At 53.9% G+C, this 16,557-nt stretch overlaps 2 protein-coding genes across 2 annotated transcripts; one reads left to right on the top strand and one right to left on the bottom strand.

Moving 5' to 3' along the window:
• Positions 1–7,730: 7,730 nt before the first annotated feature.
• Positions 7,731–9,486, top strand: KLHDC9 (kelch domain containing 9; the record flags this gene model as incomplete). Its single annotated transcript, XM_080691531.1, has 4 exons — positions 7,731–8,230; positions 8,525–8,684; positions 8,768–8,966; positions 9,320–9,486. 4 exons carry the CDS (start codon positions 7,731–7,733, stop codon positions 9,484–9,486), a joined length of 1,026 nt encoding a protein of 341 aa, XP_080547657.1.
• A 402-nt stretch (positions 9,487–9,888) lies between these two features.
• Positions 9,889–16,411, bottom strand: PFDN2 (prefoldin subunit 2; the record flags this gene model as incomplete). Its single annotated transcript, XM_080693345.1, has 4 exons — positions 9,889–10,062; positions 10,897–11,020; positions 11,110–11,198; positions 16,337–16,411. The coding sequence occupies 4 exons, from the start codon at positions 16,409–16,411 to the stop codon at positions 9,889–9,891; spliced, it is 462 nt and encodes a 153-aa protein (XP_080549471.1).
• Between the last annotated feature and the right edge of the window lie 146 nt (positions 16,412–16,557).

Genomic DNA, 16,557 nt, shown 5'->3' with positions numbered 1-16,557 from the left:
GAAACAGGAAGTAGGAACCGTGAGCCAGATGGAGATGCAGAGATGGGAAGGCTATCCTTCTCAATAGAAAAATAAGTAAAAAAATAAGTAAAAAAAAGTCTTTCCTGTGGTACTCGGGGTGGAACTCAGGGGCTTTCTACCTTCAGGCTACACTCCCAGACCTATTTTATACTTTATTTGGAAACAGGGTCTCACTGAGTTGCTGAGAGCCTCACTAAGTAGCTGAGGCTGGCTTTGAACCTGTGCGATCCTCCTGTCTTAGCCTCCCAAGCACGGGGATTACAAGTGTGCGCCATCATGCCCGGCAACCTCTGCCCTTTTTTGAGCTCATGGATTTTCTAGGAAACTTAGGGCTTTGTGCACATATATTTTTTGTTTTGTTCTAATTTATTTATTTAATTAATTTATTTTGTGGTACTAGGGATGGGACCCAGGGGCATTCTACCTTGGAGCTACACCCCCAGCCCTGTTTTCATTCTTTATTGTGAAACAGGGTCTCACTGAGTTGCAGAGGGCCTCACTAAGTAGCTGAGGCTGTCCAGGAACCGCGATCCTCTGGTCTCAGCCTCCCGAATGCTGGAATCACAAGCGTGCGCCACCAAGCCTGGCTCGATGTGGCATTTTCAAAGAATACATTTTTTTCTTTACCCCCGAATCTGGGGCCTGGATAGCCATGGGAAGGAAGCTGATCACTGTCAGCTAGATTAGAAGCCTCCCACACTCGCCATGGGAAGAGTAAGAGGCAGACGTGGCGTTTATCAGAATAGAATTTGGAGGCGGTCTTGGTGGGGTAGGTCGCTACTATTGTAGGTCACTGTTCACAGGCCTAGTGGAGACAGCTTCTTGGGACAGACCTACATTAATACAGTCATTGGAGGGTGAAATTTGGATAGCGGCGTTACAAAGCCGTGGGTCTAGGTGTCCCAATAATTTACCATTGATCTGGTTTTGACTGAGGCAGAGAGGGGCTTGATAGGCGAGTGCTGGTCTGTGGTGACATCCAGGCTGGGGACTCCTGTGAGCGGGAAGTGGTGATGCTGTCCACGTACAAGTAGACAGCTGTCTGCCATGTATAGTACGATAACTTCTGTGGGTTCTTGGCTTCCGAGACGAAAGGAATGTCAACACGGGCCGCTCAGAGACAAAGGCAGAAGTTTTAAGTAAAGTAAGGATGCACATTCAGGGTGAACCTCGGCCATCTCAAGAGCGCACGAGAACAGCCGTGGGGAGAGAGGCCAAGCACTCAAAACATTGCCCAGAGTGTCCATGAGCTGCCCAGCGTTGCCTAAATGGCCCAGAATCACCTAGAGTGGCCCCAAATGGCCCAGAATGGCCCCCAAATGCCCAGAGCTCCTCAGAGCTCTCCTTTCTTATAGGGCTTACTAGGATGGGGGCAGCTCACATGGGATAGCAGGTTCCTTCTTTGAAGCTTTTTGGTTCATAAAAGATGATATTTGGGGGGGGGGAGGAGTTGGAGACAGGAAGCTGGTTTTTGGGTTCCATCCCTAGTACCACCACAGAGAGAGAGAGAGAGAGAGAGAGAGAGAGAGAGAGAGAGAGAGAGAGAGAGAATGGAAGAGAAAGATGTAGAGAAACAATCCTCTTGGATGAAGGCAAGGCACAGCTATACCAGTGCAGACTGGATAAGGGCCCCAAAGAAGAGGCCTGCTGGGGCCTTGCAATTTATCATGGAGAGGGAGTCTGAGTCTCCAACCATGTGCAGATCTGATCCCAGGAGTATTTAATCAAATCACCCTCTAAAAATGTGTCCCCCAGAAATGGGAGCAGCCTTTCTTTTCCTTTTTCTTTTTTTTTGGTGGAGTGGGGCAGGGTAGTGGGGAGAAGGAATTGTCTCTACCAGCTGAGAACGAGAGTATAGAAGGGGTGGGTATCTGTTAGGAGTTAGTGTGCTAATAAGTAGGAAATTATCGCCGGGCGTGGAGGTGCACACTTGTAATTCCAGCATTCGGGAGGCTGAGACAGGAGGATCTACTTAGTGAGGTCCTCAGTGAGACCCTGTTGCAAAATTAAAAACTAGGGCTGGGGGCGTAGCTCAGAGGTAGAATGCCCCTGGGTTCCATCCCCAGTACCACAAAAGAAAGAAAGAAAGAACCACAGCAGGTGCTTCTCAAACTAACCCTATAGGTCTTTTTCAACCACTAATGAGGGCAACCCTCTGTGGGCCCCTCTCTGCCTGAGAAATGAACATAGGCACCTCAAAACCTTTTTCTCTATAGACATTTTTTTTTTGGTACTGGGAATTGAACTCAGTGGTATTCTGCCTCCAAGCTACACCCCAGCCTTTATTTTATTTTATTTTATTTTATTTGCAGTACTAGGGATGGAACCCAGGGGCATTCTACTCTGAGCTATGCCCCAAGCCCTATTATTATTATTATTATTATTATTATTATTATTATTATTTTATTATTATTATTATTTTGCAGTACTGGGGTTGGAACCCAGGGGCATTCTACCTCGGAGCTACACCCCCAGCCCTATTTTTTCTTTATTTTGAAACAGGGTCTCACTGGGTTGCAAAAGGGACTCATTAAATAGCTGAGGCTGTGGTCAAACCACAAGCCTTCTGTTTCTGTCTCCCAAATGCTGGGATTACAAGTCTGCACTACCATGCCCAGCTTTATTTTTATTTTAAAATAGGGTCCTGCTAGGTTGGTGAGAATCTGGCTATTTGCTGAGGAAGTCCTAGAACCTGCAATCCTCCTGTCTACATCTCCCAAAAGCTGGGATTACAGATGTGTGTCACCATGCCTGGCTGAGACATTGCATTTTGTCTAAGTCATCGTGAAATTTTCTTTCTCTATACGACTAACACTTTTCTCTGCCACACAAATTAGACAGGAACCCATACCCTAGTTTATCCTGTACCAGAAACTAAACTTACTGATCAGTCCTTGAAGGTGGCCCTTCAGCCCATACCAGCTGCAGATGGCTCCCTCTGCTCAGCCCAGGGGAGGCCACAGGGCGGGGTGCTGGAGTAGGCAACTCTAACTTCTCTCACTGCATTACCAGAGTTCATTCACAGAACACAGGGGCAGTCCACGACCAGACAGACTCCCAGGCAAACAGACAAGGTCTGGACCTCTTCAAGGAAGAAAAGGGAAGCTTGTGGCTGGTCTGGGAAGAACGCTGCTTCCATGCTCCCGAGTCTGCAGCAAAAAGCGTGTTGACGGGACCTCCAGGATTCGACAGGAGCTCTCAGAATCCTGGGGCCCGTGACTACAAAACAAAACTGGACTTCCTGATTTCTCCCATTATCTGGTCTCCTGTTAATGCTTTTGTAGCCTTATCGTGTGTGTGTGTGTGTGTGTGTGTGTGTGTGTGTGTGTGTGTGTGTTGCTGGAGACTGAACCCAGGAACCCAGGAGCATTCTTTCTACCTCTGAGCTAAACTTCAGCCTTTGTGTGTGTGTGTGTGTGTGTGTGTGTGTGTGTGTGTGTGTGTGGTACCAGGGATGCAAACCAGGGGCATTTGACCTCCAAGGTACACCCCCAGCCCTATTTTTAGTCTTTGTTTTGAAACAGGGTCTCACTCAGTTGCAGAGGGCCTCACTAAGTAGCTGAGGCTGGCCAAGAACCACGATCCTCCAGTCTCAGCCTCCCAAATGCTGGAATTACAAGTGTGCACCACCACGCCCGGGCCCCCCCCCCCTTTTTTTTAAAGCAGGGTCGCACTAAGTAGCTGAGGCTGGCCATGAACCTGTGAACCTCCTGTCTCAGCCTCCCAAGTCCTGGAAGCACCGGCATGTGTCATGTGCCTGACTTATAGCTCTCCTTTTTGGCCCTTGCATCTTTCTTTTCTTCTCTTCTTTCTTTCCTTCTTTCTTTCTTTCTTTCTTTCTTTCTTTCTTTCTTTCTCTTTCTTTCTTTCTTCTTTCTGTGGTGCTGGGGTGGAACCCAGGGGCTTTTACACCTCCCAGTTATACTCCCAGACCCTGGAAACAGGGCCTCACTAAGTAGCTGAGGCTGGCTTTGAACCTGTGCAATCCTCCTGTCTCAGCCTCCCAAGTGCAGGGATTATAAGCGTGCTCCACCACACCCGGCTGGCCCTTGCATATTTCTAACTCTTGTTTTTTTCTACAAAATCACATGTTTTGTGTGCAGGCAACTACAAATAGGCCTCCCACAGGTTCCGCCATGTAGGTAGAGCTCTAGGACCCTGAGCGGCAGGAAACAGATACAGAAAACGGAGAATGATGCCCCTCTGCAGTAAGGGTAGGGCTGGAATTTTGGGACAAAACCCTGCGCTATTTCATCTCTCCCAGGTAGTGGCCCTTGAAGATTTTTTCTTATTCTGTTACAGACACTGTGCTATGTTACAGATTACTCCCTTCTCTTCAGACCCTGAAAAGCCAGCTCCCTCTCACTCTGTGACACAGAAGAGTACTTTCTTCCGTTTAAACCCTGAGAAGTTAGCACCTTCTCGTTTCGGATCTACAGACGTGTAGATCTTTTGTGTGGCTTGCGTACCCCTCCCCTACAAATCATACTTCCGCCGTTTCTCTGCACTGACACCACTCTTGGTACGGGCCCACCTGAGTGCAGGGGTCAGAATAAAACTGCTCCGTCATCGCTGTCCAGCCCGGTCCTCTCGGTCTTCAACCCAACAGGAGGCCAGCCTCAGCAGTTCAGTGAGGCCCTTAGCAACTCGGTGAGACCTTGTCTCAGAATAAAAAATTAAAAAGAGCCGGGCGTGTGGCGCACGCTTGTAATCCCCACGCTTGGGAGGCAGAAACAGGAGGGTCACGCAGGTTCGAAGCCAGCCGTGCTGGCTTAGGAGACCCTGTTTCCAAATAAAAATGTAAAAAGAGGTCTGGGAGTGTAGCCCAGAGGTAGAAGGGCTTCCAGGAACCCCAGTACCACCAAAAAAAAAAAAAAAAAAAAAAAAAATTAAAAAGAGCTTAGATGTAGAATGCCCCAGGTTGAGTACCCAGCAGTACAAAAAAAAAAAAAAGATATATTGAGATACAACACACACACACACACACACACACACACACACACACACAGAGAGAGAGAGAGAGAGAGAGAGAGAGAGAGAGAGAGAGGGGAGAGAGAGAGAGAGAGAGAGAGAGAGAGAGTTATTAAATGGGGGAAATTCAAAGAGACAAAGAGTCTGGTAGCTCAGTGGGGTAGAGTGCTTGCGTAGATGCACAAAGTCTTGAGTTTGACTGAAAGTCTTTGTCTCTGAAAAAAAGAACTAGGGGTATAGTTTGGAGGTAGACCATACCAGGAGTTCAATCCCTCGTACAAAAAAAAAAAAAAAAAGATACAGGCGGAGAAGGCAGGAGAATCACAATACTTTATCTCAAGAATTAAAAAGAGATTCAGGCATGGTGGTGCACACTTATGATCCCAGTACTTGGGAGGCTGAGACAGGAGGAATACAGTTTTGAGGACAGCCTCAGAAAGTAGTGAGATTATTATCAACCTAGTAAGACCCTGCTTCAAAGTGAAAATAAAATAGGGCTGGAGGTATAGCTTGGAGGTAGAATGCCTCTGGGTTCAATCCCCAATCCCCCTCTCCCCATGCACCATTTTTTAAAGGGTTGGGGTTCTAGTTTCATAAGCCTATAATCCCAGAGTGAAGCAGGAGGATGGCTAGTTTGAGACCAGCCTGGGCAATTTAGCAACATCCTGTTTCAGCATAAAAAAAAAATAGGCGCTAATCACACTGGCACACGCTGGTGATCCCAGTACACGTGAGAGGCTGAGACAGGAGGATAACAGATTTGAGGCCAGCCTTAGCAACTTAGTGAGACCCTGCTTCTAAGTGAAAAATAAAAAGGGCTGGAGGTATAGCCTGGAGGTAGAATGCTCCTGAGTTCAATCCCCAATACCAATAAATAAGGAAAAAGAACTGGGGCTGTAGCTCAGTGACAGAGCACCCCTGTATAACCTCTGACTCTTGTGCCTTCCGGCCCGTGCCCCCTGCGTGCCGTTTTCTCTGAAGACCAAGCATTGGGATCCAGAGAGAAAGTCCGGCTATGGTGCCCATCCTGTGCCAATCACTACTGCAGCCTGGACCGATACCCCCCCCCAGTACTGGGGATGGAACCCAGGGGCATCTACCTCCGAGCTACACTCCCAGCCTGATTTTTGATTCTTTACTTTGAAAACAGGGTCTCACTGAATTGCAGAGGGCCTAAGTAGCTGAGGTTGGCCATGAGCCATGATCCTCGGGTCTCAGCCTCTCGGATGCTGGGATTACAAGCGTGCGCTACCACGCCCAGCTTGTCCGTGACTTCTCTTCTCAGACATAACAGGGAATTGGCTGATGGCAGAGAGCAAAGGGAAAAGCAGCTGCCATGACTCCCACCTATGGCCCCGCCCCACACACCACACAGATCCCGGCTGTGTCCCCCCCGCAGCTGGGCTGGGAGCTGGAATCTGTCTGCGTTTCCTCCTGCCCCTAAAACCACTCGGCTTGCACCTGGGCCTCTCCATTCTTCACAGTGTCCTGGAGGGAGAGCTAGACTGCCAGGAAGTTGGCTTGAATGAAAGGGGGGGGGTGTCGAGGAGGGGCAGAGACTGCTTCTCACTCCACCTCCACCCAGCTTCTGAGGCTGGGCAGCTCTTGCTCTGGATCTTATCAGAAGAAAGGCACTCCCTGTCCTTACTGTGTGCTTGTGAAAAGGTGTGCTCAAGCACACCTAAGGTGTGTGTGTGTGTGTGTGGCACTGGGGGTGGAACCCAGGGGCTTTTCTACCTCTGGGCGACACTCCCAGCCCTATTTCATACTTTATTTGGAAACAGGGTCTCACTAAGTTGCTGAGAGCCTCACAGTAGCTGAGGCTGGCTTTGAACCTGTGCGATCCTCCTGTCTTAGCCTCCCAAGCGCGGGATTATAAATGTGCGCCACCACGCCCGGTTTATATATGTAATTTTTTTTTTTTTTTTTTTTTTTTTTTGGCAGTACTGGGGATGGAACCAGGGGCATTCTACCTCTGAGCTACAACTCCGGCCCGCGTTTTTATTCCTTATTTTGAAACAGGGCCTCACTGAGTTGTGGAGGCCTCACTAGCTCCTGAAGCTGGCTGCGAGCCTCCCCTCAGCCTCCAGGTTCTGGGGTTACCCGGCCTCACATTCCTATTCCCATTTGTTCATTCTTGCTTGCTCTCGGCGCCCTGACAGCCTGGGTTCTGCTGCCCTCTAGTGTCCACATCTGAAAGGACCTTCGATGCCTTTTCCTAGGGACACCTGAGCCAGTGGGAAAGATGCTGAGGCCTAGAAGGGCGCGGCCATCGCTAGGACCACAGCCCAGTCTCCGACTCCCAGGCCAGTGCTCAGCTTCTTCCACTTCCTGGCCTTCCAGCCTCTTAGGGCTCCCTACCTCATCCCCAGGAGTCAGTCCAAGTCAGAAACCCTTAAGCCTCAAGGCCCGGGTACCATGGCACCACACCTGGCCTGGTGCACCTGCCCCTCACACACCTGGCCCTGGAGCACTGGTCTCTGGAGTACCTGCCCCTGGCACACCTGGCCCTCCACACCTGGCCCTCGCACACCGGGCCTGGCACACCTGGCTGGCCCTCCACAGCTGGCCCTCACGGCAGGGGTTCTGAGCACCTGGCCGTCCCCCCCTTTCCGAGGTCTGCCATCCGTCAGGATGCCCATTGGCCGGCGCCCGCCCCCGCAGCGGCCCGGTCTCCATGGGAACCGGCGCTCGGCGGCCCGCCCCGCGGTCGGGTCGCGCGCACGTCGCCGGCGGCCATGGCGGCGGGGCGCTCGGGCTGGGCCTGGCGGCCGGTGGCGGCGGACGCGCTGCTGGCGCGGGCCTTCCACTCGTGCACCGAGCTGCGCGGCCGCCTCTACGTGGTGGGCGGGCTGGCGGGCGGCGGGCGGCAGCCGCGCGGGGACGCGGCGCTGCTGGAGCCCGAGGCGGGGCGCGCCGCGGCGCTGGACGCCCCCGACGGCCCGGCGCGCAGCCACCACGCGGCGGCCCCGCTGCGCGGCCGCTGGCTGTGCGTGGTGGGCGGCTGGGACGGCGCGCGGCGCGGCGCGGGCGTGAGCGCGCTGGACACGGAGCGCGGCGCCTGGGAGGCCTGGGCGCCCGCCCCCGGCCGCGCCCCCGCCGGGCTCAGCGGCCACACCTGCACGCGCCTGGCGGACGGCGAGCTGCGCGTGGCGGGCCGCGAGGGCGGCGTGCGCACCCAGCGCCGCCACGGCAGCGTGTGGACGCTGCGGCTGGACCCCGGCGCGCGCACCTACTGGTACGCGGGCCCCGGGACGCGCGGGCGCGCGCAGCCCCCAGATGGAGGCCAGCTGGGCCCCCTCCCCGCCCCGAGCCAGGCCTGCACCCCAGAGGGCCCGGGCGGGGGGCAGCCCCTGGGCCCCTCCCCAGGACGCGCGGGCGCGCACAGCCCCCAGACCCGGGCAGCTGACGGCGCCCCCGCGGCCCGCCCAGGGCCGGCTCCTCTGGACCCCTGGCGAGGCCAGGGGCCGAGGCCAGCACCTAACCCGTTTTCTAGAAGGCCGCACTCAGCCGGGATCTCTGCCTCCCGCAGCTACCAGGAGGAGCCCTGCCGCACGGCCTCGCGCTCCGGCCACTGCGCCGCGCTGCTGCAGACGCCTGGGCCCCGACCCGGCCATCAGCTCCTGCTCTTTGGGGGCTGCAACTCGGCCGAACCCGAAGTGATCGGGCGGTGGAGTCCCGGGAAAATTAAGGTACCCGCGGCGTCCTCTTCTTGGTGGCGCGGGCAGGCTCGGGTGCGACGCCCCAACCCTTCACAGGCGCTTTCTCCTCCCAGGACGAGCCGCCGAGGGCCCCTCGCCTGACGGAACAGCTTGAGCGGCTGGTGGGCCGTGGGCGGGGGTCCCTGCAGGGCCCGCGGGGGCTGCGCTATCACTCTTGCACCGTGGTGGGGCCCTTCGCCGTGCTGTTTGGTGGAGAAACGCTGACCAGAGCGAGAGACACCGTCTGCAATGACCTCTACATCTATGACGCCCGTGAGAGCCAGTGTTGAAGGGAGGGGGGCCTAACATTACAGAGCCCGGGAAGGGGGACAGAGGGATACACCGTACAGCAGTAAACCCCGGAGCCCCGAGACAGCGGACAAGCATTGGGTCCTGTTCAGTCCTGCTGGGCACAGGGGACATGCTTAAATTCCAGCCGCTCGGGAGGCTGAGGAAGGAGGCTCAAGTTCAAAACCAGCCTCTGCGAGACCCTGTCAGGCAAAAAGTAAAAGGGGCTGGGGGCATGGCCCTGTGGCAGATCGCTGGGTTCAGTCCAGGCCTGCCAGGGAGTAAAATGCAAGGCTGCGCGCGAGCGGGTGAGCCTCGGTAAGTGCCCCCGCCCGCAGGCCAGCCGCAGCCCCTGTGGTTCCATTTCCCCTGCGAGGACCGCTCGCTGAAGCGCGTGGGCCACCAGACCTGCCTCTGGAACGACCGGCTCTACCTGGTGGGGGGCTTCGGCGAGGACGGCAGCACGGCCAGCCCGCAGGTCTTCGTCCTGGACCTCCTCGTCTGAGGGTCAGTGCTAAGGGCGCCGAACCTCGGGTGCGGCCCACGGGGGGCTGTTCACCAGACTCCTGCCTGCTCCAAACGCTTATTAAATTTCAATCAGAGAGTCAACATTGTCGTCCATCTTTTGTTTTTGTGTGGAAGGCAGTAAATGAGCAGACACATCTTTATTTGCAGGGGAGGACTTGGCATGGGTCTGTTCTGATACTGGAGCTCCCAACGTGTTGGAAACAAGACCTGCAAACCATGCGCTGTTCCCTGCTCTTAAACAAACCCACCCCACTAGAGAGAAAGTTTCGGCCACAGCTAAGCATTCTGACCAAAACATTTAATTAACAAAAACATCTTACAATAGCAGGAAATAATAACAGTGAACAGAGCTGAGGAGTGGGCGTGGGCGGCAGAGGCGCTAGGACACCAGCACGCCCGCGGAGCCGGCCTTGGCGGCCCCCTCGGCACTCTCCTTGGCGGCAGGCTTCTCTTCTTCCCCCATGAGGCGGATGTTGTGCTTTTCCCGGAACTCGTTCAGCTCCTTCCCCTTCGCCTGGAGCTGCTGTGTCAGGGTCTCGATGATCTTCTGTATCTAGAGGGCAAGCAACAGGGACCCCAGGGGCTGGGCCTCCCTCTCCCTACCCGGGGCTGTGGGCAGGGCAGTGAGAGGACGGGCGGGTCTAACCGCTAACCTCGCCCTCACTGGCACCAGGACAGCCCGACAGGAGGGGATCCCTCTCAAACACAGTGGTTTATCAACTGAGCTGCTTGTTTTTCTAGTACCGGGGTTTAAATCCAGGGTTCCCACACCCACCTGAGCGGGGTTTTTGTGTGTGTGGTACTGGGGATGGAACCCAGGGGCCTTTTACCTCTGGGCTACACCACCAGACCTATTTTATCTATTCTGAAACAGGGTGTCGCTAAGTTGCTGAGAAGCTAAGTAGCTGAGGATGGCTTTGAACCTGCAATCCTCCTGTCTCCGCTTCCCAAGCGCTGGGAAGACAGGCGTGCTCACTGCGCCCAGCTTGAGCTTTCCTTTAAAATGTGGCTGGGAAGACAGGCGTGCTCACTGCGCCCAGCTTGAGCTTTCCTTTAAAATGTGGCGGTGGCACTCCTGAGGCTGAGATTCAGAGGTCCAGGAATGTGCAGTTTTCCTTTGATACTGGATATTGAACTCAGGCAGAAACAGGGGCGTTCTAACTGAGCTACACTCATGGCCCCTTTTGTTTTTAGACAGGGTCTTACTGGGTTGCAGAGGCTGGCCTTAAAGCCGTCCTCTCGTCTCAGCCTCCCCAGTCTGGGATGGCAGGATGCCCACGCCTGGCTAGGAAGTCCCACGGAGTCGCATTTCAGCCAGCTCTCAGGTGCTTCTGCCCCAAGGCTCGATGACCGGCGCGGAGCCCGCCCGCCCGCCCCGTCGGCTCACCTGCTCCCTGTTGCTCTCCAGGGCGGGCAGCACCTCCTTGACCGTCCGCTCCACCAGCACGCCCCCCACCATGCGGAAGCACTTCCGCGTCTCGTCCACCTCCCTGAGCGTGTCGATCACCAGGCTGAGCGGAGGACAGGGCGGCTCAGACCGGCCCGCGCAGCCCCCAGGCCCGCAGCCCGCCCGCCCGCCCGCCCGCCCGCGCCTGCCTACCTGTGCTCGTTCAGCTCCATCTCCAGCTCGGCGGCTTTGGATGCCAGGCCCCGCTGCTCCTGGCGGAGGCGGTTGAAGCCCGCTATGACCTGGGGAGGAGGCGGGCACAGTGAGGGTGGGGCTGGCGGGTAAGGCCGGCAGAGGGCGCTGGCTCCACTGCGGATCATCATTCTACCTCTGAGCTACACACGGTCCCCTCCCTCCCTCCCTCCCTCCGTGTGTGTGTGTGTATGTGTGTGTGTGTGTGTGTGTCTGTCTGTCTGTCTGTCTGTCTGTCTCTCTTTTTTGGTGGTCCTGGGGTTCCTGGAAACCCTTCTACCTCTGGGCTACATTCCCAGACCTATTTTATATTTTTTTAAATTTGGAAACAGTCTCATAAACCAGAGAGGCCGGCTTCGAACCTGCGAGATCCTCCTGTGTCTGCCTCCCAAGTGTGGGGATTACAAGAGTGCTCCACCATGCCCGGCCACTTAGCCCTTTTTATTTTGAAATGAGATCTTGCTAAGTTGCTGAGGCTGGCCTCAAACCTGTGATCCTCTTGTCTCAGCTTCCCAAGTACTAGGATTACAGGCATGCTCCACCATGCCCAGCCCCAGCTTTTTTATTGTTTAATTTTAATTGCTATTAGTTTTGTTGTGGTGCTAGTGCTGGACCCAGAAGCATTCTACCTCTGAGCTAACCCCCTAGCCCTACTTTATTTTTTATTTGGAAACAGGATCTGACAAAATAGCTAAGAGAGCCTCGGTAAATTGCCACAATTGGCTTCCAACCTGTGATATGCCAGCTCTGGGATGTGTGCCCCAGCTTGTTTATTTTTTATTTTGATACAATGTCGAAGTTGCCCAGACTGGCCTCAGACTTGCAATCACCCTGACTCAGCCTCCCGGCTGCTGGGGCAGTGGATGAGCAGGTGGAGGCCGTGTCTGCACACACCTGCGTAGGCCTTCCAGGGACACCGCTTCACTGGCGGCCTGCCTCCATTCCTGCATTCATCCTTGGTGCCGGGGACTGAACCCAGGGCACGCTACCTCTCAGCCACACCCCAGCCCTTTTTATTATTTTGAAACAGGGTCTCACTAAGTTGCAGAGGGCCTCATTAGGTTGCCGAGGCCCGCTGCAAACCTGCAGTCCTGTCACAGGCTCCCGAGCACTGGGATAATGGCGTGCATCACCTCACATGGCTAGAGCCCCCCTTTCGTGACAAATGTCGTCAACTCTATCAAAGAAAACCTTCTCTATTACTCCACCCAATAATGGTACTCATCCCTTCTCATCATCAGAATTTTCTGACTAATCTCTAGCCACTGCCTCTGCTTCACTCACGACTCACTTTAAATTGCCTTCTGAGCTGACATGGCAGTGCCTGTCTCTAAGCTTAGTATTTGGGAGGCTGAGACAGGAGGAGTGAAGGTTGGAGGCCAGCCTCAGCAAGTAGCAAGACTCTTGTCAACCTAGCAAAACCCTGTTTGAAAAATAAAAACCAGGGCTGGAGGTCTAGCTCAGAGGCAGAATGCCTCTGAATTCAGCCCCCAATACCATCAAGTAAATAATAAATAAATCTCCTTCTGTCTCTGTTGGTATCACAGGATCCTGCCAAGGATCTCGAAGGCCTCCCACCTAGCTGCATAATCACCCGGCTTTTCTCAGTCTTCAACTGCTTCTTGAAACTCTTCCTTAAGTGACAACGAGGTCTAGGGAAGAACCCGATCTCAGCCTCTGGCCGCACACATCCCTGCCTGTTTACGTGCTGTGTAACTGAGCTACTCAGCTTCTCTTTCCCCCTCATGTATAAGGAGCTAGTCCTCTGAGCTACACCTCTGCTGTGTGTTGTAAATTCTGACCCGGTCTCACCGAGGCTGGTCTGAACCTGTGATCTTTCTGTATCAACCTCCCAGGCCCTGGGATCACAGGTGCAGGCCGGCATGTCTGGCAGGACACTGCACGTCGACTGGAAAGCCCTGTCTGTCCACACGTGTATCGCAGCGCAGGGGCCTTTCGAGGGAGGGCTCCAGACGCCAGGACAGCCACCTGTCTGGCAGGAGTGGGCCACCTGCTCCTAGTTTGTGCTTTTTCCCATGTTTCTTCCACTTCCTACAACATATTCCTTTATATAATAATAGGGAAATACTAAATAGTACAACACGTCCTGTGACTGCCTCAAGGCTTATGTTAGGACGTCTCAGATTCTTTGCCACACAAAGACTTCTGTGACCTTGCTTCACGTAAGGACAACTTTTTTTTTCTTTTTTCTTTTAAAGGAGAATGCAAATGCAGTCTCCCACTACCACAAATTATGCAGTCTTGTTTCCCACTTTGGGGAAATTGCAGGGGTCAGCACATCTGGAGTGCAATGGATAAGCCTCGCCCTGGGAAGCCGCCTTCGTGATCATGGCGTCTGCCCAGCCAGGGAAGTACCCATCCGACTTTCTAACTTAGACTATGACGTAACTGAACAAGCTGGTCCCTAAACTCCGCGTCAGTCGGCTTCCCAACTCTCCTCTCCTCTCCTGCCCTTATTCTCTATTCCAGTGGCCCCTATTCAAGTGGAGGCCCAGCTCGAGTAGCTCGAGTATGACCGTGGGGTGGGTGGGATGGAGGGGTCTGCCTGATTTCCGGTCTCTCAACTGAGAGCCCTCGTCTTCCAGTTACAAAGCCTCTGCGATCCACAAGCCTTAGTTGAAGTGGCAGTGATTAAAAGTAACAGAAGATAAGTAAGTGCCAGCACAGTGTGCTGCTAGCATCCATCTTGTCCATAGGAGCATGCGTGGCTTGAATTTGCAGCACAGACCAAACAAATGTACGTTCATTTTACAGTGTTTTCTGTGGAACACAACCAAGGCCAGAGCACGTTAAGGGACACCCTCAACACTGAGCCAGCACAGTCTGCAAGTGTATTTGAGGGCTTTTCTCACCCCTCAAGTGGCGGTTCTGCCTTTTTTCTATTTCTCTTCACTCTCAGCACAAACTACAGAAAATGATCATTGTCACCTACAGCCATGGCCTTCTCTGCCACTCATAAACATGCCGCAGTCGTGACTCCACTGGAGCCCTTAATGTCAAGCGTGTTTCATTTATCTATTTATTTAGTGCTGGTCATTCACCTCTGAGCTACACCCCAGCTCTTTTACATTTGGTTTGGAAACAAGGTATCACTAGGTTGCCAAGTCTTGCCAAATTGCTGAGGCTGGTGTCAAACCTGTGATCCTCTTGTCTCGGCCTCCTGAGTACTAGGATTACAGGTACAGGCACGTGCTGCCACGCACAGCTCCTTAGGATTTATAGACTGCCTACTGAATGCCAGACCCGTATGTCCCATGACAAAACCAAATTAAAGACCCCCAAATAAATCTCTCGCCAAACCTGCTCATTTCCTACCTTCCTATGGCACCATCATCCACCAAAGAGAGGTAACTGAGCCACACCCTAGAATTCCTCTTTTATGCCTATTTTCTTCAGATTTGACTGCTGTAATTCACCTCAGAATTTAGGTCCCCGTGGATTCCAAACACGCCTTAGTGCCTTGGGACATAATACTGCCTCTATCTAGAACATCGGCCGCTTCTTTCTTTGCTTGACTAACTTTTTCATCCATTCAGCTGATCTCAGCAATATTCTCAGCAACCTAGCAAGACTCGGTTTCAAAACAAAAACAGCCAGGTGTGGTGGCGCTTGCTTGTCATCCCAGTACCTGGGAGGCCGAGACGGGAGGGTCGCAGGTTCAAGGACAGCTTCAGCAAGGAGTGAGACTCTCATCAACCTAGCAAGACTGTTTCAAAATAAAAATAAAAAACAGGAAGGGTGGTGGAGCTTGGAGGCTGAATGGCCCTGGGTTCAATCCTCAGCACCACACACACACACACACACACACACACACACACACGGGGGGGGGGATGTCGCTTGGGGTAGGCTGCCTGAGTTCATTGAGCTGAAGAACTGTCTCCTCTAGAGAACAAAAGCTAACTAGCATTTATTAAACACATGCTGTACTTTAAACACTGTACAGAGAGTTCTGCATGAATTGTCTTGCCTGATAACCATATACAATGATAAGTCAGGTGCTTTATGTTTTTACAGCTAGGGAAAGCTTTGCAGTAACTCCGGGGTGATCATGTATAAACAGTAAATAATAGAAATGGAGCTCACACCCAGTCTGTCTGACCCCAGTGCTAAGGATGTCCTCAGACATCCCACTCTACCATGGCTTCTCTTTCCACCACCTGCCAGATCCCTCGGCTCTTTGATCATTAGGAGTTTCTCTTCCAGCTGTCATAAAGAAGGGTTTTTTTTTCGGAGCAGCACATAAATCTTCGTTGTTGGCTTTTCCCCCTCAAATGAGTCTGTGACCAGCTTGAAGATGTTTCCTGTATGCTTTCCTATGACCAGCAGACTGCCCAGCATGAGGTAGACCCTCAAAACGGTTCCTTCTTCCCACTGTGAGAAACTGTCCCCCATCCTTGGCACTTTGTACGTCTAGTGAAACACTCATACTCTGCCTCATACTAACCCTCTGCACGTCTTACTTTATCCCACAGACTGGTCTTTCGCGGTCGAGGGCAATTTCTACAATCTTTATACAGGGTGGCGCTGGCCTGTAACCCCAGTACTTGGGAGGCTGAGAGAGGAGCAATTTAGTGACGCTGTTTCAGAATTAAAAAAATAAAATGGGATTGGGGGGTGTAGCTTGGAGGTAGAATGCCCTGGGTTCAATCCCCAGTACCAATAAACAACAAAACTTTAGACAGAAACCTTTGCCTGTGTTAACTGTTCCACAGGTAACTGACAAATAAACCTATAATTAAAATAAATGCTGCCCGATTTCATTTCTACTGTGTAGATTTCTTCTCGCTCCGATTAAACACTAGCCCCACTATTAGCAAACGACGATTCCCAGGGCACAAAAGGGCGCTCAGATTCATGGATCAGACACTGCGCCCCCGGATCGGAAAGGGCTTTCGGTGTCTGTAGAGTCGATTTAACACTGACCCCAGGCGGAACCAAACAGCGCGGAGCCGAGGCGGAGCGCGGGGGGCCGCGGCTCTGAAGAGCGCCCGGTACCGGGCAGCCGGCGCCGAGGGCTCCCGCGCCGGGTCGCGGCCCAGTGCAGGGAAATGAGCGACTCTGCCCGCCCGCCCGCCGACCATCTTCGCTAAGCGAGACGGGGCGCGGCGGCCCCGGCCCCGCACCCTCCGCACGTCGCCCGCCGCCCGCCCGGCCCTCAGCGCCGCACCTGCTCGGCTGACACCGCCCCTTTGCCCGCGCCGCTGCCGCCGCTCCTGCCGGCGCGCCCGTTGGCCTCCGCCATGTTCGCCGCCCGCCCCACTTCCGGCGGCAGGCCCGCCCACGTCACTTCCGGCAACAGGCCGTACTCCGCTTCCTGCTAGGGCAACGTCACTTCCGGTGACAGGTCCCCGCCCCCGACACGCCGGCTGCTGGCCGCTACTTCGAGTC

Source organism: Muscardinus avellanarius (assembly GCF_963383645.1).
Source record: "Muscardinus avellanarius genome assembly, chromosome: 3".
Classification (NCBI taxonomy): Eukaryota; Metazoa; Chordata; class Mammalia; order Rodentia; family Gliridae; genus Muscardinus; species Muscardinus avellanarius.
This window is presented reverse-complemented; position numbering and strand designations above follow the sequence as displayed.